This window comes from Miniopterus schreibersii (genome assembly GCF_964146895.1).
Source record: "Miniopterus schreibersii genome assembly, chromosome: 19".
In the NCBI taxonomy this organism is placed as follows: Eukaryota; Metazoa; Chordata; class Mammalia; order Chiroptera; family Miniopteridae; genus Miniopterus; species Miniopterus schreibersii.
This window is the reverse complement of record NC_138119.1, coordinates 37,342,406-37,366,251: the sequence shown is the minus strand read 5'-3', so window position 1 is coordinate 37,366,251 and position 23,846 is coordinate 37,342,406. Positions and strand designations below refer to the sequence as shown.

Genomic DNA, 23,846 nt, shown 5'->3' with positions numbered 1-23,846 from the left:
AGTGGCAACAGAGATCTGTAGTAAACGGTTAGTTAGGCACGAGCAGAGTAGGAACAATTGGTCAGGCGTGGAGGGTCACCAGGGTGGAGAGCCCCAAGTGCCTAGCAATGGGCAAAACTATAAGTCCTGGCAGGACCACTCCCTTAGGCATTAACCCCTGGAGATGACATCTAGGCCTCAGCTGTGTTTCAGCTCCAGGCCCAGAGAAGCAGCAAAATCAGAGGGAGCAGACACCATGGCCAACATCAGGACCAGCTGCATTGACTAATGACCCCCTGGAGCCCACCAATCATGGGGACCGAAAGGGGGACACACCTGGAAAGCTAATGAATTTCTATTGAGATCCTCCCCTGAGACCTCCAGATAAAAGCCCTTAAGACAGGGACCCCAGCCCCTCAGGTGATGCTCAGTTGTTGAGCATCGACCAGACAGCCAGGGATTGAGGTTCGATTCCTGGTCAGGGCACATGCTGGGGTTTGGGGCTTGATCCCCAGTCGGGGGTGTGCAGGAGGCAGCTGATCAATGACTCTCATCATTGATTGTTCTATCTCTCTCTCTCCCCGAGTCTTTTTGGAGTATACCTGTGCCATTCCTCCCTCTTTTGTCTCTCAAGGCACATCTCTCTCTCTCCCCTAAGATCCAAGGGCCTTTCTTCTGCCTCTGTAACTCGTTTCCTGAGCCCATTTCTTCAATGTCTGGTTTCTTCTACCTCTGTGACTTTCTAAATAAACTCTTATAGTTTGTCTTGTTTCTGAATTCTTTCTTAGCCAGAACTCAAGTACTGAGGTTGCTGAACCCAGGTCTAACACCTGGTGCCTTTTCTCCACCAACAGATCTATATATATCAAAACACGTCAAACTGTACATTTAAAGTAAATGTATTCATTTTAAAATAAACGATACCTTAGTAAATTTAACTTAAGAAGAAGAGAGAGCAGAGGCCAGGGTGAGAAACCTCTTCCTCAGGGGAGGCTCCGGGGCTCCTGGGCGTACTTGTCTGCTCCCACTGGGACACCCGTGGACCACCCCAGTAACCAGGTGTGTGGTTACAAGTAAGAGAGTCTGCATCTTCATCTTCTTGGGATTGCCAGCACCTAGCCCACTCCCTCACTAGGATAAAGATATTAACGTAAATCAGTAAGAAGCACAGTTAATAGGGAATAACTTACAATAGTGGTTCCTCACCAGTAAGTTTGAAAATGCCCTTTCACAAGTTAAAAGGTCAACACCCTCAGATGAAACTAATGAAACCTCCAGTAACTATTGATTGAGAAAATATGGTTCCAAAACCCACTATTCAGCAAAGATTTCAGTGAATTCCTCTCTTACTAACCACAGCATCACTAGGTACTTATTTTAACAACAGCTCCCGTTTGCAGGCTCTGTGATTGGTGCCCATAAGAAGGTGTAGACTTCAAGGGACAACTCCCACGGAGTAAAAACCCTTCATCTGTTCTCATTTCTGGGTGTCTCCCCTGGGTTGTAACCCTGGCTTCAGAGTCTCTCCTTTACAGAGTATATGAAGGATTTGTCAGCGGAGAGAGAGTAGGAGGGAGCTTTGGAACGTAAAGGTCCAAAACGAATTTCCACCCCCACCGTGTACAGGCTCCGGTTCCTTGGATGAGTTATGGAAACATAATAAGCCTCAGTTTCTTCATTTGTAAAAATGGAAAAGTGACATCTCACAAACTTGACAAAATTTATTTCAAAATGCCTAAAACTCTACCTCCCTAGGCTGTGACAAATGCTCAGTACAGTGCAGAGGGAGAGAAATCCTTTTGATTAATTGGCTATTTTTTTGCCCCTTACCCATGATAACAGACACTCCCACACTTTATTCCAGCATTTCCCTCCGTGGAAACCATTCTGTCCTCCACAAATGGCAAATTTTCAAGGTTATTTAAAAGTAGCACCAGCCCTAACGGTGGCCATCCACTGCGGGGCCGCTTCCCCTGCCTCCCTGCTTCTGAGCCGTCAGCAACGGCTCCTCCCGACTCCGCTTTAAGTTCCCGATGCCCCGCTTTAAAATGACTGTCTATGCGGAAAGTTTGCAAAAGCTTTTTGAAAGACTAGATTCGTCACATCCACCGATTCACCCATCATCTATTTTGCTACATTCAAAAATCTGAAAATGGAGGCCGTCTCGTCTTGTTAGGTGTGAAACTTAATGGGCATCACACCAGGTCAGCGTCCTGGGGGCCCCGGGGCTGAAGGGAGAAGGGGACCCCGGCCCGGGAGTTCTCACTCCGTAACCAGCAGGGACAGTGGCCGGGTGTGGGGCCACCCGGGGCATTCTGGCAGCTGCCGTAATCCATTTACAGCCTGAACTCCCGAGCCTCACACTCGAATGTGAACAGTCTGACAGGTCCCAGCCGACTGCGGCACCCAGGGGACCAACACGGGCACGAGAACTGTCCAGGCGCACCCCTCCCACCGCTGCGACAGTTACGCTGGGCGAGCGAGTTCTTGTTAATGACCCCAGCGTTCTACTAGGTGGGAACAGAGGCTCGTTTTTATACAAAAGACACTCCTCAGGACTGCCTACTTCATAACCCTCTAAGTCCAAGTTTCTGCCCTTGGGCATTTGGTAATGAATGTCTATTTGGCTCCCCCCCTTTTTAAAAAAAATAAATTTAGGAGATTACTGTTTCCTTTCTAGCCTTGATTTGTTTTGTTCTACAGTTATTTGCTATTAATATTTAAACATATTCTCAACAGGCTATCCCTAATGAGTAATACTTTTTACAAAACACATGATCCCTTAGCTACTTCCCATATGAAGAAAATAGAAATTGCCTAAATTATCCTGAATGTTGTGAAAAATCTGAGCCTTTAGCCGCTGAGTAAACAGCAACACTCCTCCCTTATTTTAAGTAACGTCACTGGTTCTCAGCCCCTCTCTGTGCTTGCAGTCATCGAAGACTCCAGAGGGATTCTGTATGTGACCTACCTCTGTTGATATTTACCATACAAGAAATTAAAACGGAGACACTGAAAAATATTTACTTGTTTATTTATGAGGGATAATAGTAAGCCCAATGCCTATTACCAGAACATGCTTTATGAAAAATAATTTTCTTTTTCGGAACAAAGACATTTTAGTGAAGAGTGGCACGGTTTCTTTTGTCTTGCAAACCTCTTCAGTGTCTGGCTTGACAGAAGACCTCTGGATTCTAGCACCTGCTTCTCGATTCAGTCTGTTCCAATGTTCTGTTTTCTAGCCATTGTGGACAGAACCGACTTGGGAGAGATGTTAGTTCTGGGAAGAGAGCAGAGGGTAAACCAACGTAACGCGTGTCGTGTGTTGGTTCCAAAGGTCCGCAGGCCAGTGCAGCAGGTCTGAGGTCTATGGAAGCAACACGGACACTCGACCACCCCAGCTGGCGTGAGTGAGGCTCAGAAAAAGCCTCCCGCCTGGCGTCTTGTCCTGAAGCTTGGAATGGTTGAGTTTGCAGGTATAAGGCTTTAATGAGCCCCAGCAGAATCTACCCCATTCATAATTGTTCCATTTATTCATCCAGTAATTCTAACAGATGTAATAAAGGATCACAACTGTGTGATATCATCACTTAGCTATTTTTATTAGTTAACAATAAGTGTCTTCAGACTTTGATTAGATTGGAAATGTTCTGATGTCTCCATAAATTATAAATATAATTATCACACCAAATGGCCTCTTTCTCTAGGCTTCTCTGGAAACATCCTTTGGTCTCCCCTACGTTACTTTCTCCCTTCAGGTCCCCTAGCCTTTGATCCCTGTTGTAAATCTCCAGGCCTCTGAAGGACAGGCTGAGATATATTCCTTAACTCCTTCCCTCATTTCTACCTGGTTAACTTAACACTCAAGTTCTTGCCGAGCTCCACCTGTTCAAGGAAGCTTCCCCAGTCACCCAGCTCTGCCCCAAGCCACTCGTGGGAAGCAGGGGCTAGGGGGTTGCGGGAAAATGTTTGGTCTTTGGTTGGATTGGTTCATGTCCTAGGACTGGAGGCCGTTCCTCTTTCATAGGACGATGCCTTTTCTGTTGGTGGCTATGGAATTGACTAGGCAATTACTTTGAAGGACAAGTTCACACATTTTTCATAGTCGATACGTGTCTAAAAAGGAGTAAATTTCCGGAATAGATGTATGAAATAGTTAATAAAATAAAAATGCTGTAAGTTGAATAAGGCTTTCCATTGAGGGGTCTATTGTCAGGTATTTTCACTCTCACTGTGTCTCTGTCTTCCCTTTTGCCCTCTCACTTCTCCACCGAACATCCACTGTGGGGCGCTCTTGGCACACAGCTGACTTGCCTTTTTTTTTTTTAATCCTCACCTAAGGATATGGTTTTTTTAATTGAATTTTAGAGAGAGGAGGGGAAAGAGAGAGACAGAGAGAGAGAAACATTGATCAGTTGCCTCCCATACTCACCCCAGCCAGAGACTGAACCCACAACCCAGGTATATGCCTGGACCAGGAATTGAACCCACAACCTTTTGGTGCACAGGACAAAGCTTCAACCAACTAAGCGTCATTCACAACTGTCTGAAAGTCTTGATTTAAAATAAACTGCCTTTCTGTTTATCCACTCTCATCTCCTAACTCGTCACACTGGCTGTTCTGATTTGGGGGTTACAAAATAAGGTTGCACCATTTTTTAATTTCAACGGTTGAAAGAAAAAGCATCCCCGTGGCACAGACAAAAACCCTGGCTCCCCTTTTCAATGTGTGGAGATGTCACTGGAATGTGACTGGCCAGACACACTATATTTCCCAGCCCCTCCTCATATACATGTGAGGATCCATTTATGTAACTCATGTAACTGATCCCAACCAATAGCACATAAGCAAAAGGGATGGTGTCCCTGTAGGGCCAAGAAAAGGGTTTGCCTTTTCTGTTCTCTCTCTCCCTTTCTCTCTGGTAGATGAAGACAACCAAGGAGCCAAAAGATGGAAGGAACCTGGATCCCTCAATCACAGCCTGGAGGAGAGTCACCTGTGGACCAGGAACACCCACAAAGGACTGTTACATGAACAAAAAATAAATTTTGATTGTTTGAGCCTCTATGCATTTGGGGGGTCTGTTGGTTCCAGTAACTAGTCTATACTCAGAATTCTCTTTCTCTTTTTCTAGAGAGACAGCTAACCTTCTGAGGTGCTCTAACCACACATCTCTTCTCCAAGAACCTTTTTTAAAAAATCCTCACCTGAGGTTATTTTTTCCATTGATTTCTAGAGAGAGTGAAAGGGAAAAAGGAGGGAGGAAGGGGGAGAGAGAGAAACACTGACGTGAGAGAGACACATCAATTGGTTGCCTCCTGCACGAGCCCCAACCAGGACCCCCAACCGGAACTGGGAACCTGCAACCGAGGTATGCGCCCTTGACCAGGAATAGATCCTGCGACCCTTCAGTCCATGGGCCAATGCTCTAACCACTGAGCTGGACCAGCCAGGGCTCCAAGAACCTTTTAAGCCCTTCCAAGGACTGTCCAGAACAGGGTTTCTCTTACCATTCTATCAATATCTGCCAGGTGTTTCTTGAGGCTTTACTGGGAAATAAAGTTAAGATCATAACGTCATCTTCCTCTGAGGTGCCAGCACCCTAGGGAAGAGAAAGATACAGTCAGTAGTGACATGCCCTCCCAGACTTGGTTCCCTCCTGCCACCCTCCCAATCTAGAATTTCCTTGTCTACATGTCCGAGGATTCCCACCATGAAATAGCAAGTCTCCTTTCCCCTGCCTCTGAGAGTCCCCACGGGGCCAAGAAAAGGGTGTGCCTTCTCTGTTTTCTCTCTCCCTTTCACTCTGGTGGTTGAAGATAACAATAGAGCCACAAGATGGAAGGAACCTGGGTCCCTCAGTCACAGCCTGGAGGATGTGCCAATCTTGAGAGCACCAAGTCCAAGGTTGCATGCTGTCACTGTCTCAGTTAGTCACTGCCACAAAAATACCACACTACCAGCCACCCCAGCACTCAATAGCTTAAGGCAGTGACCTCTTATGTTCACAGGACGGCCATGCAGCACAGGGCTCATTCTGGAGCCCAGGCTGAAGAGGCAGTGATTACCTGGACACGTTTTTGTCATGGCAGAGGACAAAAGCTCCCAGAAGTGCAAGTGGAAAAATGTGAGACCTTTTATGACTAACCTGTGCTCAGGATTTACACGGAGTCACTTCCATCCATATTCCATTGGCCAAGGCATGTCACATGGCTGGGCCAAGTGAAAGATCACTGAAGTACACTCTGCGCACACCAAACCTCAGCAGGGTGTGCTATTTAAAAGCAGGATGTGCTACCATAAGGACACAAAGAATCAGGATCAGTAAGTCAATCTACTGCTGTCCCTGAGGAATGGAGCAATGGGGGCCAGGGGCTCTGCTGAAGGTCAGAAATGTGTATTCACTATAGTTCACCATGAGTGTTTTCTGTGATGTGGCTTCTTTAAATTCCTACAGCAATAATTGAAGGCAAGGGAAGATGAAGTCAGACCCTTAGCACCAATAAAGAACTATTATGTCGATTCCTTGCCTGTGCTCATATTTACTAACCACCTACCAACAGAAATCCATGCTACGGGACTGCCAAAGCCATGTACTGGATCAGTTTCAGTCACTCCCCATTAAGACTGAGATGAAGTCTTACCTCACTGAGAATGGAATCTCTAAATCATAGGGCTGAGGTGGCACTTGGAAAACATCTGGTCAACTTTGTGTTTCTTTAAGATGAGGAGACCGGGGCAGAGACCAGCGACCTGACTTTCAAAGGCACTTACACATGGATGTCTGCAGAGTCTTGTTCCTACTCCAGCACTCTATCCCTACGAGTAAGTCTTGCTGGCAGTTATGGACTTGTACAAAGGTGGGTCCCATGACCAGAACTGAGACCATGGGGCTCAAAGTCAAGAATTCAGGTGGGTCACTGTGCATTGGCCTCTTCCCAGGGAAAACCTAATCAAGGTTTCATGAGAACATTATGGCTGTCAGAGACTAAAACCCTAACCTACTATTGCTTTTTGGTTACCTCTCTATATATTAATACTTTTTGGCAAGTTGCCCACAGAGCCCTAGTACCCGTCTCCTGACACCCTCCTCTCTTTTCTGTCTCAACCAGCCACCTCCTCAGAAGAGCTAAGATGGGAAAGTCAATCAATGTGAGCTAAGGTGTCACCGCTGCTCTGAAAAAGCTAACTTTACACACAAAATGACCTGTTCATGAAAACGAAAACTTCTAACACCTCTTCCCTCCCACATTTGAATAATGTTCTCCATCCGTCAATTAGACCTTCTCTGGTCTTGAGTCGTCCATCATAATTATACTCCAAAGATGTGTTTGTTACACTGTATTTTGTGTATTAAGTGCTGCACAGTAGTCTCTCCCATGGCAGAGATAAGTAAAATTCACATATAAATAGAGTTGAAATGGCCACAAAAACTTGGAGAGAGGGATCTTTCCCACAGGTACTCAGGTCTTGGAGACAGTCTGAAAAGTTGGACAAATCTCTCTCCTTGCCCAAACTGAAGTTGTCTGAGCTCCCTTCTCCACCAGGCCTCTATCTTGGGCACACACACCCCTCCTGTCCTTGACCTACCCAGCCTGGCTTTAGCAAGAATCCTGCTAAGTCATTTTAGAGAAAACCCACCCCAACCACCACCCCTGATATCTGATCAGCCTAGCCTGCCATCTGCAAGGATCCTGTTCAATCGGTTTAAGCAAGAATCTCTCAGCTCTCCTGCCTCCTGTTGGTAAATTCTCGGAGGCTGACACCTTGCTCTGGTCGGTGCTAATTCCCCAACTTGTCTTTGCCATATTCCGTTGAATGAGTGTCTCTCACCTCTTGCCATAGCTTTCACACCTATCTCAATAATCCCGAATAAAGTCTTCCTTTTATTTTAACAAGTGTCAGAACAATTTTTTCTCGGAGGCATTTCCAACGAAAACCCGAGCCCAGAATCTGGTTCTGCAACACCCGGGCTTCTCCACGCACCCTGCAGTGCGGCCCACCGAGCTGCAGGCAGGGAGCTGCTCTGACCGTTTCGGGGAGGATCCTCCCCGGCGCTTCCTCCAGGAGAGCCCGAGCCGGGGGTTAAACGGCGACGACACAAACCAGGAAGTTCCTTCCCCGGACACGCACAAGCTCTGCACACGCGCCCGCTGGCATCCAGCGGGGTCGCCCCAAGACCGCGCCCCGCCCCCCCAGCCGGTCTGCTCCGCACGGCGCATTCCTGGCAGCAGAGGAGGGTGCCCGGCGCAGGCCCCCGGCGAGTGCGGGGCACGGGGGCGCGCGCACGGGCCACGCTCGCTCCGGCGCCGACCCCCGCGGTTCCCGCCGCCTCCGCCGCGGGTCGCGCGGCGCGCACGGGAGGCCCAGCGCCCGGGGGCGCGCGGGGCGCAGGGGCGCGCGGGGCCGGAAGCCGCGGAGAGGGAGGGCCGGGCGCGGCGCGGCGCGTCCCTGGGCGCCGGGCCTGCTGACATCAGCGCGCTCCGCCCCGCGCCTCCCGACACCCGGCCGGCGCCCGACCCTCCCTCTCCCACCACGTGTCCCGCGCGCCCTCCCGAGGGGCCTCGCGCTCGGGCCGCCCGCAGGCTCCGCGATGGCGCCGTGACAGCCGCGCCGAGCTCCAGGCGCCCCCGGCCCGGCGGTCTGCCCGCGGTGAGTGCGCGCGGCGGCGGGAGGCGCGCGGGCGGGGGCGGGGCGGGGGCCCCGCGGGGGCCGGGCGGGGGCCGGGGCCGGGCCGGGCGGCAGCTGCACCGCCACCGCCTTTGTTGCGGGCGGCGGCGGCGCTGGCGCCGGCAGGTGCGCGGGGCCGGACCAGGCCGGGCCGCCCGGGGCCGCGGGCCGGGAACTGGGGCAAGATGGCTGGAGAGACCCGGGCGGCCCGGCGCGCGGCGGCGGCCAGGCCGCGGGCACCCGCTCCCCCCGGACCCGCCGCCCGGAGCCGGCGGGGAGGCCGCGGCCAAGTTGGGGCCCCGGCTCCAGGATCTGAAGCCTGTTTCACGCACCCGAGACTCCTCCCTGCCGCATTCGCCCGTCCTTGTCGGAAATAGGGAAGAAGCTGACTTTGAACTCGGGAGCGGTGTTTTCTCCGGCCACCGGGGGGATGCGCCCCCCACGGTGCGCCCTCAGCGCACACCTGGGCACTGCCCGCCCCCGGGGAGCAGCGCGGCCCTTTGTACCGGCCTCCAGCTCCTCGGAAGAGGGCATTTGTGCCCCAAGACAGCGAGGCGGCCCCCCGGGGGCTGGGCCCAGAGCCGGACCCCAGCAGATTTGTGCACCTTCTTGGATATCCAGGTGTCACCCCTCACTATATGTCACTGGCTCCGGAATGACTGTTTTCTGAGCCTGCTCATGGACAGAAACAACCTCAGAATGTGGAAAATCCAGATGGCCATTCTGGCCAAACAACCTCCTGATGCCTGACCGGCCTGTGGGAACCACCCAGTCCAGCAAGTGTCTGTCTTCAGGCACTTTCATTGATAGGACACTTTCATTGGTCAGAAGCCCACAGACTCCTGGGCTGAGTGCATGTTGGGAGGCACTGCCTTTCTGTGCTCTCTTCCCAAATGTTTACCCACCCCTGGTTCAGCCCTTGGGTCCCTACAGATCCAGTCTGATCTCTTCCACAGAGAGCTTTTTAATTTTTTTATTGATTGATTTTAGGGAGAGGAAGGGAGAGAGAGAGAAACATCGATTTGTTGTTCCACTTATTTGTGCATTCAGTGGCTGATTCTTGTGTGTGTCCCAACCATGGATCGAACCCCAACCTTGGCATATGGGGAGGATGCTCTAACCAACTGAGCTACCAGGCCAGGATCCACAGAGAGCTTTTTAAATATTTGAAGGCAGCCACATATGCTATCTTGCAGCACCTCTTTGTATCATGATTAAATGTGTGTCCTTCCAGCTTCCTGGTGTGCCCCCACTGGCCTTCCTGGGCCTATTCCTTTCCTTCATTCCAGTCAAGCAGAGCTTGGGGCCAAGAGGTTGTGTAGGCAGACCCCTTCCCCCAATTAGGCCATGAATAGTTCACACTAGCCTGATTTTTCTGAACGAATCTTGCTTGCAGACATGGAGTCCACAGCCTTCCCTCTGAATCTGACCCTGAAAGTGGAGGAAAGGGAAGAAGAGATTCAGAGCCCAGAACTGGAGGATGGCTCCACAGACATGCAGAAGGTCCGCATCTGCTCAGAGGGCTCGTGGGTAAGTCAAGGTGCAGGGCCACACAGCTGAGCAACAGGCCTGGGAGTCAGGACGCCTCCTCCTGCTGCCGACAAAGGAAGTAAAAACAGCCCAGCCCAGCTTAGGGTGTTTGCATTCCTGAGAAAACAGTGCTGTGGCTTTAAAAGGCGCTGTGAAAACAGAGCTGGTTACCTGAGCAGGCCCTTCTGTCCAGGAGGCCAAGTGTCTGCTGAACCCCTGGGTTCCCTGCCCCCTGCTCACTGCCAGGCAGTTATGGACTCCACTAGATGTTTGCTGACCTATGTTAAAGAAAAAATGCTCTGACAGTTGTTACCATGGTAAGGAAGGATCTATTCAGGACTACTGAGAAAGGTGTTGAGATGTCACAGTAGGGGACAGAGATCTGCCTCCACACCCCATACAGTGAAGATAAGTGGAGATTTATAGCCAAGAAGCAGGGTGTTAGGGTCAGTGGATGAAAAAGTACTTAGGATGGGGGATTCTTGCTAAACTGACAGCACAGGATACTTGCTGAAGGCAGGCCAGGGTGGGGGGTTTTCTAAACTGACTTAATAGGATTCTTGCGAAAACTGAGCTGGCAGGCTGAGTACAGGAGGGGACCTCACAGGGAAGAGGGCTCAGAGGAGCCTGGCTCAGGTTTGGGTTAGGAGAGAGTCTGTGTCACCTGCTGCTAGTTGAAGGGAACTGCTTTCAGTGAGACTTGGGGTCCCTGAGCTGACGGGGGAAAGCTGCATACCCAGCCAGCCTGGATGCAGGGATTGGGGGGTTGGCAGCTGAGAATGGGGAGCATATCCAGACAGAATAGTAGGAGAGAATTTGGGTAAACTTGTAAAAATGTCAATGCAACAGATAGAGTTATAATTAGCTATAATTATTCACGTTACTTACTGGACCTCTTGGTAGTTGGGTGTGAACGGTAAACATTTTATGTAACAATTTGACGTTCCTTTTCTCTGCCTAGTTTTCCTTTTCTTGTGAATGTTATCAGTACCATCAATATTATCATATCCTTTGTTTCCATGAGATCTGTAGTCAGACAATCGTGGTGCCACCCAGTCATCTGGCTCCCCTCCCATGTGAGGCAACTGGACTGCAGGGAGGTTATTTTTTGTCCCAAGGGTACACATGTACACTGATTCTTCCTAAAATGCCTCCTGGGCTGGACCCTTAAAAGTTACGCATTTTGCTGTGTGTATGTCGTATCTCAACAACATAAAATAAAGATCTGACACACCACCAGGCTCTGGGTTGCGGGTCTAGCTGTGGAGGCTGCACTGTCTCTGTCTCTTCCGTGTTCTTGCCCATCTGTCCGCCTGGGTCTGATCCCTGCAGCTGGGGACACCAGGAGGGCAGGTATTGGTCCCGGGTAGCTCGGAGCAAGACGTCGAGGCAGTAGAAGCCCTGGGCTTTGAGGCTAAATCAGCCTACCCAGCACATCTAGGTAGAGTGGAGAACCTTGGAAACAGGTGCAATGAAAGTAGTTGTCTGAACGTGTGGGGACAGTGAGAAATGTACAAGGTGAAGGCCATGCTCCCCCAGGGAAAGGAGGAAGTAAATAGAACAGTGCTGGGAGCTGTTGAGACAAGACCTCCATTCTCATGGAGTCTCTGTTCTCACGAGGAAGACAGGGAGGCAAACCATTAACAGTACAGTTTTAGGGGTGCAGTGGTGGAGGTCAGCTCCTGGCGGGGGTGTCACACTCAGGCTGGACAACTCAAGAGGCTTCCTGGAGAAGGCCGGCTTGGGCCTGGGCAGTTGTGCCCCCAGCTCCCTCCCCTCCCGGGGCCATTTGGCAAGATCTGGAGACATTTTTGTGTGTCATGACTTGGAGTGGGGAGTGGGAGATCTTGCTGGCATCTCCTGGATGGAGACCGGGATGCTGCTGTACATCTTCAGTGCACAGACAACCCACAACAAAGAATGAGCTGAGCAGAAATGTCAGTTCTGCTGAGGTTGGAAGCCGTGATCTAGGGCCTTAAACCAGGGGAAGAAAAGAACCCGTTTCTCACGTGTATTTTGCCTGTAGGGTTGTGTGAGGGTGATCAGTGAAAACCTTGCAGATATAAGCACCGTGCTGGCTGTGAGGAAAATCAGGGTGGAAGTGCAACGTCAAGGAAAGGAAAGGATACATACTTTGAAGCCAGCTGTCGTGAGTGGATCCCCCCAAGGGGAGGACAGGGCTCCTGTTTCTGGCCTGAGGAGGGCCCGAGCAGAAGCCCGGACAGGAGAGCTGTGGGCAGAGCTGCAAGCAGCTCCTGGAGACAGAACCCGAGACTGTGGGGATGAGCTAGAAGTGGGCCAGGCTAGGGGCCAGGAGGGGGTGGTATGCTGGGCAGAGTTGGAGCCCTCTCCTTGGTGGCTCTGGGGGACAAGGCTCACTGCATCTTTCTGAGGGAAGCTGGAGGCCTGAGCCACCTGAGCACGGGCTTTGGAGTCAGACTTTCTCGCTCTGTGCCTTTGGGCTTGTTGGTTAACAGCTCTGTTCCTCCCCCATGAAAGCAGGGTGATCCCACATCTCTGTGTCATGTGAAGGGTTCAATAAGATAATATACATAAACTGGGGGGGGATTCTTACACAGTGCCCTCTGCCCAAGACCACTGCCGCCTTCCCTGTGAGGCTGCGCAGTGTGTGTAGGTGCTGTAGGCACTGACCCTGGAGATGAGCCTTGGGATGCCAGTCTGTTGGGCAGCAGGGCTGGGGGAAGACACCTCCCCTATGTGGCCAGGATGGTCAGAGTGAAGGGAGGAGGGCAGGGAGGAGCGCCCCTCCCTGCGAGGCCAGGAAGGGCACCTGGGGTGGACCTCAGGCTGCCCGACCCGAGTCTTGCCCAGGGCTGGCCAGAGAAAAGGCCTTTATGGAGGGAGGGAGGCGGCACGGCAGGGCCTAGTGAAGCCCTGCTCGGCTGTCACAGAGGGCGGCTGTGAGGGGATGTCTGGGTGAGCGCTGTGTGCCCGGGAGCATAATATGGGCTTGTTTGAAGCTCTTCTGTGGCTCGGGCACAAGTACCAGGCGATGAGCCCGCACCAGCCTCCAGCCGCCGCCCCAGCTCAGGCGCCGGATGTTTTCACCAGGCCCAGGGCGTGCTGCCTTCTCTGAATCCATTGCTCCTTGAAATGACAGGACAGCCAGCCCTGCGTCCCATTTTATCAGCAAAGGGAAGGGACTATAAATAGGTATGGCCTGGATCTGGAATTTCCTCGGGAGACAACGGGCCACAGGGAGCCTTGCTGAAAAGCCTGGGAGGTGGGGCAGGGCTGGCTCTCCAGACACATGGAGTCCGAGGACAGCCTGAGACCCGGCCGCCCGTCCTCCTGGTATTTCACACGTAAGGAGGGGTTTTTGTCCACTCTTACTCCAAAGTCTGGGCACTGTTTCATGTCAGATAAAATGTAACGGTCATTTGGAACTATTCCAAGTGGAGCAAGAGAAGGGAAATTCGGAGAATATTTGCTTAAATCTTTTCTTCCAAAATATACTTAAGTGATTAGGGAAACCAAACGGGAGCAGCCCAGGCTCTGCCCTCAGTGGGCTTGTGTTCTAGTGGGAGAAGGGGACATGGGAACTGAAGAGGGTGGTGTGAGGGGTCCCACCACAGAGTTGAGCCCAGGGCATGATGGGGATGTGGAGGCGGGCAGCCCTGGTTGGGTGGGCTTTCCAGGGAGTGGGGCGTCTGGGTGGGTATTGGCCAGGCCAGGAACAGGCGGCCCTTGGAGGAAGTGGAAGAACTGTGTGCAGGGGCACAGCCGGGTGGAGCATGGGTTGCTGGGGTACAGCTGAGCACAGAGGGAGGGGAGAGTGGAGGCCCGGTCCCCGAGGAGGCCCGGTCCCCGAGGAGGCCACTTGGTTCTGTTAAGGGCTGGAGGCTGGAAGCCAGTCAATGCTTGGTCCCACTTATTGGCTGTATGATTTTAGACAGAAACGAGCCCTCTCTGAGCCTGTTTCCTCCTTGATTAATTGAAGTGGTTGCAGGGAACAGTGAGTGAATCCCAGGGCAGTCCCTGGGAGTGCTCCCTGTGTGTCAGGTGCTGGGAGGGTAGGGAGGGAACAAGTGGATTTGCAGAGAAAGGAGAGGCCAGTGTATCTAAACGGCTGATGGCTGACACCTGAAGAAGTTGCAGGCCTTGTAGTCAGTTAACCTTCTAAGCTGATGAAAATGTCATCGTCATCACCCAGACCCTAGATCCAGCTTTGGGAATAGCAGTAGTCGTGGTAACCAGCCTGAAAGAAGTGGTCCAGTGATTCCTTACTATTGAGTGCAATGACCTTTGGAGTAGGATTTTTAGTGACCAAAGGAAAAAATGTAGTAAAAAGAAAAGCAAATAGTTGAATAAGCAAGATGAGGCGTGGGTGGCATGGGCTCTGGTAGCTGCTGGGTGTCCCCTCCCACCGGGGGATGAGAGGGGCAGCCCACACATTCGGCTCTGTGCTCCGGTCCAGGCACACACGTTTGCTCTGGTGTCTCATTAACACACTAGGCTGTCAGCCCTCTGCCCTGCTTGTGCGCCGTGGGAAAGGCTGGGCGGCCCTTCTGTTGCTGGCTCCTCGCTGGCTGCTTTGGGGTCAGAGTCTAACACTAGGGCCAGTGGGAAATGGAGACCAGTGTCCTGGAACCTCTGAGGTTCAGACAGAGCAGTGGATCATCCAGCATACAACCAAACCCAGCCCCGGCCGAGGGTCTGTGCCCTGTGACCGAGGGAGAGAGCGGGGCGGGGATGAGTGGGTGTGGGGACCGCTCTCAGGGTGTCTCTGGGTGTCACCGTCTGGGTCTGGAGTGAGGGATGATCAGCTCTCCCTGGCATGCAGGAGGGTCTCCCAGCTGGGGATTGGTGACTGGGGGTTTCCCCTCGAGGTGCTGCTCCCCTTGTCTGCGAGCTGGGGGGTGGTAAGCACTCAAGGGGCACGGGGACCTGTGCTCCAGTCCTATTTTGCCTCTAGCGTCCGTGTGGGCAGATAGATGATTCCCCCAGGTCAGGGCCCCTCCTGGAGAGACGCAGGTGTGAGTCACCGCATGTGCCTGTTAGTCGCTGAGAGCAGCCTGTTCCGTCCCAGGTGCCAGCCCTGTTTGATGAGGTGGCCATCTACTTCTCCGACGAGGAGTGGGAAGTTCTGACGGAGCCACAGAAGGCCCTGTACCAGGAGGTCATGAGGATGAACTACGAGACTGTGCTGTCACTGGGTAAGCCTTGTGTCCCTTTGTTCCCCGAAAGCTCAGCCCACCGAGTTGTTTCCATGTTTCCTCGGCGTGGACCCAGCACCCCTCGCTCCTGAACTTGGCCTCTGTCCCCTCGATGCCAGTGCCCGCTTAACTTCCTGTTAAATGGAAGGATGTAAATATTGTGTCATTCTACTCAGTAGCTGGTGCTGGTCTCATAACAGTCCTCATTCAACCCAGGCATTTGCCTCAAAAAACCAGAGTCAGAACCTCAGAGATGTCAGCGCGGGTCTGGGCTGTGCTGCACGTGCTCCTTGGCTCATTGCCACTCATCGGCCTCAGAAGCTCAGGGACTACCCAAAGCATCCTTGCTCCCTGCCAGCCTTGACTTCCAGGTTATCAGAATGTAACCATTGGAGGGATTCCCTGGTTTGCTAGGACCAGCTCGTTAGCAGAGATCCATGAATTCCCTTGGACAGGCATTTCCCATCATATTTTAAGTATTCCGAGCCCCTTTCCCTGTTTTTTGTAAGTCTCCATATTGAGAGGACTGGGGTGGGGGTAAGTGTTATAAGGGACTGATTTGGGCAGTACTCCCAACCTGTGTTACTTCCTCTGGACAGAATTCCCGTTCCCGAAGCCAGACATGATCTCTCGGCTGGATGGGGAGGAGGAGTCTCAGAATTCGGACCGATGGCCGCTCCCAGGAGGAAGCTTCACAGGTACTGCGGTCAAACTGACCCAGCACCCATCGAGTGGGAGCTTCACCAAGCAGGGTTAAGTTTCCATGTTTGTTCTGTGGCCCGTGTGAAAGTGAGGCAGGGCTGCAAGGCAGAGAAATAATGGGCTTTGGAGTTTGAAAAATCTCCTTTCCAGTGCTGTGTGGCCTCAGGCAACTTCTTTGACCTCTCTGAGCCTCCATGTCTTCTCTGTCCTCTGTGGGTAAGAAGTCTCGATGTGCAACCTTGTATGCCGGCGAAGCAGACTGAAGCTTGTGTGGCACTGGGTCCAGCACACATCCTGGGTGAATGAAGCCACCTCATTGGTGCTCTGTACCCCTCTGATGACTAGGGAAAACCGTGTGACGAGGCATGCGCCCCGAGTTACTCCCTTGGCTCCTTGTCCACTTCACCCTGGATAGAAAAGGCAGTCCTGGGTGTAGCACACATTTGAGCAAACAGGTCTCAGAAGCACATGGTCCTTCATCAAGAAGCATGTCAGGAGGGTAGCCGTTGGCTGAATACAGCTTCCAACAGCCTGGATGGTTTTATTTGCCTTCTCTGTATAGGTAGGAGTTTAAAATCCATATTTCATTGATTCTAAGACACGTTTCCCCCCCTACCACTTGAACATCTCTGAAACTGAGAATGCCTCTTAAAATTACCCTGCGTCTTGCAACTGATGACATCTTAGTTTTGGTGAGACGGTAATTTCCGAGTCAGACTCAGTGTCCGTGACCCCCTTCTGCATATAAACACAGGAAACTCGGTTCTAAAGTTGGTGCACGAGAACCTCTCTCCTGCCTTAGGAGCTTAGCTCTGCTGAGTGTGGTTCCTGCTGTCGATTCTCTTGGTTTGAGGATGTGGTTCAGCCATGACATGTCCACAGTCTTCAGTATTAGGCAGTAAGGGGTGTATTTGGCTTCTCATACACATAAGAATTATTTTGACCCAAATGTGGCCCCCAGATTACAGTGTGACCCAAGCTCGATACCTGTGCCCAGTTCTTTGCTCTTTCTAGCTCGGCTACCTTGACGCACTTAACTTCCACGGCCTCCTCTGCAGAGAAGGGATAGTGACCCACAGTGGCTGTGAGAGTTAGATGTGGTGACCCGGAGGAAGTGACACCTGCCTGAGGACATAGGAAATGTCATTTGTTATTAGTTACTACTTGTGGGGAGTCTCAGATTAAGGTGTTCTTGGCATTTCCACCGACAAAGTCAGGGAGCAGGCCAGATGTAATTGTACTCACTGCTGTTATCTTCGCCCCTCCCTGTGTGTCTCCCAGAAAACGAAGAGGCTGACGTCAAGCCCCCAGACTGGGCAGGCCCGATGCACTCCGCGTCCCCATTTCCCCCGCCGCAGCCCCTGGACGGCTTTGGCCTCCGCCTGCCTCGGGACATCGCCGAGCTGCCTGAGTGGAGCGAGGGGTACCCCTTCTACATGGCCATGGGCTTCCCGGGGTACGACATCTCGGCCGACGAGCTGGCCGCCAAGTTCCAGTTCAGCCGAGGCATGCGCCGCAGTTACGATGCGGGGTTCAAGTTGATGGTGGTGGAGTTCGCTGAGAGCACCAACAACTGCCAGGCGGCCAAGCAGTTTGGTGTGCTGGAAAAGAACGTTCGAGACTGGCGCAAGGTCAAGCCGCAGCTGCAGAACGCCCATGCCATGCGGCGGGCTTTCCGAGGCCCCAAGAACGGGCGCTTCGCTCTGGTGGACCAGCGCGTGGCCGAGTACGTCCGGTACATGCAGGCCAAAGGGGACCCGATCACCAGGGAGGCCATGCAGCTGAAAGCCCTCGAGATCGCCCAGGAAATGAACATTCCAGAGAAAGGGTTCAAGGCGAGCTTGGGCTGGTGTCGCAGGATGATGCGACGGTATGACCTGTCGCTGAGGCATAAGGTGCCCGTGCCCCAGCAGCTGCCCGAAGACCTGACGGAGAAACTCGTCACTTACCAGCGCAGCGTCCTGGCCCTGCGCAGGGCGCACGACTACCAGGTGGCTCAGATGGGCAATGCGGATGAGACGCCAATCTGTTTGGAGGTGCCCTCCAGGGTGACTGTGGACAACCAGGGCGAAAAGCCTGTCTTGGTCAAGACGCCCGGCAGGGAGAAGCTGAAGATCACAGCGATGCTGGGGGTCCTGGCCGATGGCAGGAAACTGCCTCCCTACATCATTTTGAGGGGCACGTACATCCCCCCCGGGAAGTTCCCCAGCGGGATGGAGATTCGCTGCCACCGCTACGGCTGGATGACGGAGGACTTGATGCAGGACTGGCTGGAGGTGGTCTGGAGGCGGAGGACGGGCGCTGTGCCCAAGCAGCGCGGGATGCTGATCTTGAACGGCTTCCGGGGCCACGCCACAGACTCGGTGAAGAGCTCCATGGAGAGCATGAACACCGACATGGTCATCATCCCGGGCGGCCTGACCTCGCAGCTGCAGGTGCTGGACGTGGTCGTGTACAAGCCGCTCAACGACAGTGTGCGGGCCCAGTACTCCAACTGGCTTCTGGCGGGGAACCTGGCGCTCAGCCCCACCGGCAACGCCAAGAAGCCGCCCCTCGGGCTCTTCCTGGAGTGGGTCATGGTCGCGTGGAACAGCATCTCGAGCGAGTCCATCGTCCAGGGGTTCAAGAAGTGCCACATCTCCAGCAGCCTGGACGAGGAGGACGACGTCCTGTGGGAGATCGAGGGCGAGCTGTCGGGCGGAGGGGAGCTGCCCCCCGAGAGCAGGACAGAGAGCAACTGACGCACCACCAAGGTAACCGCCGCGAGCACCGCTGTCTCGCCGAGCGCCGTGCTGGGTTCCACAGGTGCCTGTTGTCTCGTGTAACAGGCCCCTGGCATTCTCTCCTTCATGGGAGGCGTAGCTGGCTTCCTGTGTGTCCTTGGCTCTGTGGCCAGACCCCGAGCACCTGTGTCTAGTGACGTAACATGGACGAGGGGTCAGCTGCTGGGACATTTCCCGTCAGCGCTGTGATGCTGAAGTCCCCTGGGCCTGAGGAGCAGTCTGACTGCTGGGTTAACTGAGTTTTGTCTGAAAAGCCCACTTTTTGTTTCTCGCTGGCCTGGAGGGCTGGGATCTAGGGACAGTCCTGTCCCCTGGGCCTCGGATCTCAGACCTGGGTGGTCTGCGGGAGTCCCCTGGGCGATGAGAAGAATCACTTAGGCTCGCTTTTCCCACCTTTTTCAAGCATCGTCTTATCCTTCGTGATGACCTTCTCGTGGAGTGAGCAATTAATTTCTTATAATCCTTGGGTGTCTGAAGGAAGATATTTTTAAATTGACTCTTTGCACCAAAAAATACTCCTAATGATAAAAAAGCCGGGTGCATATCTAGGGCTGTGAGCGAAGTCCGAGGGTGAGGGTGCCAGGCTGCAGTGGTCAGAGTTGAGTCCGGGAGAGAAGCAGCTCAGATGGAAGTAGTGGGGAGTCGGGCCGACCGCCGCCAGCCCCCGGCCTTGAGAGGATGCCGGGCACAGTAGGGGGCACACAGGAAGGACAGGCGGTTCACTTTTCCTTCACGTTCCCGTTTCTCTAAGTGTCAGTTCATTTGTTCCTCCCAACAGTGTTTGTTGAGCACGATGCGGCCGTCCCTTTTACAGGGACCGAGACTTCCTTCTAAGGGGTAGTGAGGGGCTTCCCTCCTTTTAGCTTGTCCCTCCAAATGAAATGCTGATAGAAGTCTGCCACCCGCTGCATACGGTCAGCAGTGACTCTGTCTCCTTCCCTGCCCCGAAGTCAAGTCGTGCTCACGTGGCTGAGCCCCGCGGCCACAGTGGGGTCCCTAGAGTTACAGCGGAACCAGGGAGTTCTTCCTGTGACATCCGGAATCTCCAAGGTTGCCTTCTTCCATCCTGTCCCCTCCCCCTCCCCCTGCACTCAGCCCCCCCACACCCCCTGACAGTTCACTGCCGCCGTTGCGCATCAGACCGCGACTGGCAGTGAGGTTTCATACCTTTCTCATTTTACCTTTTGTTTCTTCTCCTTGTTAGAGAACATTTTTCTGCATTTTTAATTTTCTAAGCTCACTGCCACTGAAAGGACTGGATCCAAAACTGCCAGAAGAGAGGGAACAGAGGGACGCTTGTGTCCCTTTGACGTCAGCGTCGCCCACCAGCTCTGCTCCTCTGGGCGCCGGGCGCTCCTCGCAGCCGCCCTTTCCTGAGCTGAGGAAGTCGTAGCCATAGACAGGGATTCCAGGAGCTCCGGGAGACAACTGGGCCTGGAACAGCCCCTTATCGTCTGTTTGGAAATCTGACTAATGGAATAATTATGCTTGTTAAAAGTTATATGCCACCTAAAAGCCCAGGGTGAATTCACACTTAGTTCTCTCTTTTTTCCAGCAAATGGGACTGTGTTTGAAACGGCTGGGGAGGAAAACCCACGAGGAGATTGCTGGAGGCGTGGACGCTCAGGGAGCAGCAGGAAGGGCGTGGGGCTGGGACCGGCCAGTCTGGACAGCGCCTGGGCATCCCGCCCCGAGACACAACCCATCCCGCCCCACTCCTACGGGGGGGGGGGGTCACAAAAGCCTAGGACCCTTCATTTCATCAGAGACAGGATTAGGAAAGAAACTGCTTCTGTCTCAGTTCTTGTAGAGATGACTCATGTGTCCACCAGAAGAAACCTGTAAATAGGATGAACAAAGGTATTTCCTGGAGAAGAGACCGTTTGCTCAACACCAACAGGAGGCTCATCACGCGGGCCCCACTCTGCTGGCATCCTTTCTGGGGAGAGAAACCTCAAGTCATTGTTTTCTTCTGCCTTTAAAAATGCTTCCAGGAGTAGAGCCTGTCCCCAGCAGGTCAGAGCTGTGGAGAAGATTGTAGAACATGTCATTTTTGTACTTAACACATTTCCTCTTTTAGAAAAAGGAGATAGTACTGATAACAAAATTCAGACATACTGACCTGGTGCCAGCCGATGGCTTTTCTGTAGACAACTAGGTTAGTGGGGAAGATACAGGTTAAAATAAACTGTGCTGTTTTATTAATCTTCCCAGTCAGGTTGGCAGCTAGACTTCCTCTGGGGCTCACGTAACACCCCTGCCTTTCATGGTGATTCTCCTCAGTGATGGGCAGCGTGGCGCACACGCTGTTTCTCAGGCTGCCTGCAGGAGGCAGCAGAAGCCGTCTGCTGTCCACATGGTACAAGGCTCATGGACTCGTCCGATGTTTGTTTTGTTCATTAATATTTTTATCGTAAGGGTGGTGGTAAAGTAGCCACAGCTGTTTTGAGACTCTAGTCTCCTTCCACCCTGCAGGATAGGTGGGAGGTCCTGGAGTTTTTACACTAGTGACTTGTGTTCCCACCTAAGTCGAGGTTATGAAAACATTCCTTCAGAGCTGTTGCACTACAGAAAATGGGCCAGAACCTGGCAGACAAAGCCATTGCTAGAAATGTCATTCCAATGTCAAGTCTGGTGACAGGCCCCCACTTCTTCCTGTACACCCTGCTCATTCATATGTGACGCTGTTCTTGGCATCTCGAAGCACCTATTTCTACTCAGGTATTCATTTTCCTATTGGGGAAACACCTTTCTCTTTTTTTAAACCAGTTTTCCTCCAAGAGGGGAAATTTCACTTAATTTCTTGTATCGGAATTAGTTTCGATATTTGAATTGTTGGCAAACTGTACCACATTCATCTCAAGTGGCATCTAAACCCAGCTACGCATTCCAGAAGTTTCCCTTCCCTCCAGTTCCACTTAATTTATCCTTGCTGGTTCCTGGCTCTTCCTCTTGCTGTCCCGTGTCACTTGCTTTGGGCGAGTAAAGGGCTTTATAAACCTGATTTGGGATCCTGCATCGGAGCCACAGTTACCTGGCAGAGATGAGGGGAGGTGGGCTCAGCTCCTGACCCATTCCGCCAGTCCCGCGCCTCATCGCGCTGCTCGGCCGTGCCTTCGGGCTGCGCGGCCCTGGGACGTTCCTAGAGCATTGGTTCCATTGTCAGGGTCTGTCCAGGCTCCTGCTTCCACTCGCTGACTCATGACCTACGCCTAACAGAGCCCTGGGACAGCCAGGCCCCTGGGGAGAAAGGGTAGGCTGCCCTGATGCCCACCAGCCGGCTTGCAGATGGGGAAGATTTCATTTTATGTGGTTTAATTTCAAGTATTTGAACCCCAATCAAGCCTTTGAAAGACAAAAGACCCCTGACTAGATCATTGCTGGTCAGGTAGAAACTAAGTTGTGGAAAATCACATAGAGGGAAATAAAAATTTGCTAAGACTTTCTGTATTTGTGGCCACTTGTTTAAGGTAGTATGAAACAATACTGCATTTACTTACATCGGGCTTCTCTATTTTGTGTCATCTAATCCTCTGAGATACGATCTCTTGCTCACAAATGACGGAAATGAGAATGAACATTAACTAGTCCCAGCCCCCTGCTCTAGTGCTATGTGACAGGACTGGAGTTTCAGCTCTGTCTCCAAAGGTAATGCCACTGCCACGGGACACCTAGTAATTGAGGTCATCTTATACCGAAACACACTTGTTTTTGGGATAAAGCCAGTACAGGCTTGTACCAAATCTTGCTCTTTGGCAAACCCTATGAAGTTTCCAAACTTTGAGACACGTCACTTTTTCGGAGCTGCCTCATTTATGAAACGGAAATGACAAATACTAACTTCACAGGTTGTCACATGGTTTAGACAAATTGAGTATCTGAAAAGCACTTACAAACGGCGTACAGACATCCAGTGTCTTTAAGGCCTCAAATTGCTGGCTTGGATTAATGTACGACTCTCGACTGAGGAGAGTTCTGTATGTATCTCAGAGAAACACCAGCTGCTTCCCGGGACCCATCTGGTCACAGCCTAGACTCCGCCCTGCCCTGTCTGTGGGCCTCTGGCCACTGGAGGCTGACCCGGTCCCACACAGCCGCCAGGAATCGTCCACGTCCCTGGAGAGTTGAGACTCGGGCTGCTCACTGCGCCCCAGAAGATGGCTTTCCCAGTAGGCGGGTCAGACAAGGCCTGGAGAGGCCTGGCAGGCTCTCTGCAGAGCCAAGGAAACGTGCAAACCAGGGCACCACCCAGGATGTGTTAAAGCCTGCGGTTGGACGAGCTGTCCTGCCATATACCAGCACCCTCCTGTTAATGCAGGAAGGAACTCAAACTTCATTTATTTCCATCCCGTCATTAGACACAGCACCAGGGAGCCAGAAAGGTTGAGTGTCTGCCTCAGTGTCCCAGCTAGAAAATGACAAGAGTGAGAGCTACAGCTTAGCCTGGGGCATTCCCTCCCGACTGCACCTCCCAGCTTCTCCATTAGACCGACTTCATCTTAGGAAACATCTAGCATTTCTGTTCACATCCTGTTCACTCTTCACCCAGTGCTCGCTCGCACCCTTACCTCCAGTCAGCCTTTGTGAGCCTGGAAGCAGCAACTCCTAACACAAACTTCACAAGATGCTAAAATTATTAACATTATGAAGGCTGAGGCATGAGGAAGGGCTCCATTCTTGTTCCGATTAGCCTGGGAATTTGAACTTTTTTATGTTTTCGGTTCTGTCGCTAACCCTCTGAATACCCCCTAAAGGACTCCCGCATCCAGACCTCCTGACACCAGTCCTCCAGATTTCCCGACATCTAATAACCAGCCTGGACCAATCCTGGGGCTAAGAATGCAGGACTGATTGTTCTCAACAATGCACTTTTTACCCTGAGGACCCTTAACTCTTCTTTCTTCCTCAGAGCACTTCTGGGTTTTTGTTTACCTGTGTTCCAAGTCTGCAAACTCTAAGACCCTTGAATAAATCTTGATCACTTATTTCTAGCCAAAGCCTCCA

At 52.4% G+C, this 23,846-nt stretch overlaps 1 protein-coding gene and 1 long non-coding RNA gene across 2 annotated transcripts; one reads left to right on the top strand and one right to left on the bottom strand.

Annotated features, from left to right (window-relative positions):
• Positions 1–2,989: 2,989 nt before the first annotated feature.
• On the bottom strand, positions 2,990–7,370 carry LOC308549515. Its single transcript, XR_013997760.1, has 3 exons — positions 6,129–7,370; positions 5,491–5,582; positions 2,990–3,259 (listed from the first exon to the last, which is right to left on the bottom strand). It is a non-coding gene; the product is annotated as an uncharacterized lncRNA (long non-coding RNA).
• Positions 7,371–8,485: 1,115 nt separating this feature from the next.
• On the top strand, positions 8,486–22,292 carry POGK (pogo transposable element derived with KRAB domain). Its single transcript, XM_081122188.1, has 6 exons — positions 8,486–8,632; positions 10,047–10,180; positions 15,231–15,357; positions 15,957–16,055; positions 17,341–18,812; positions 20,398–22,292. Exons 2-5 carry the CDS (start codon positions 10,049–10,051, stop codon positions 18,798–18,800), a joined length of 1,818 nt encoding a protein of 605 aa, XP_080978314.1. The 5' UTR covers positions 8,486–8,632; positions 10,047–10,048; the 3' UTR covers positions 18,801–18,812; positions 20,398–22,292.
• The last annotated feature ends 1,554 nt before the right edge of the window (positions 22,293–23,846 follow it).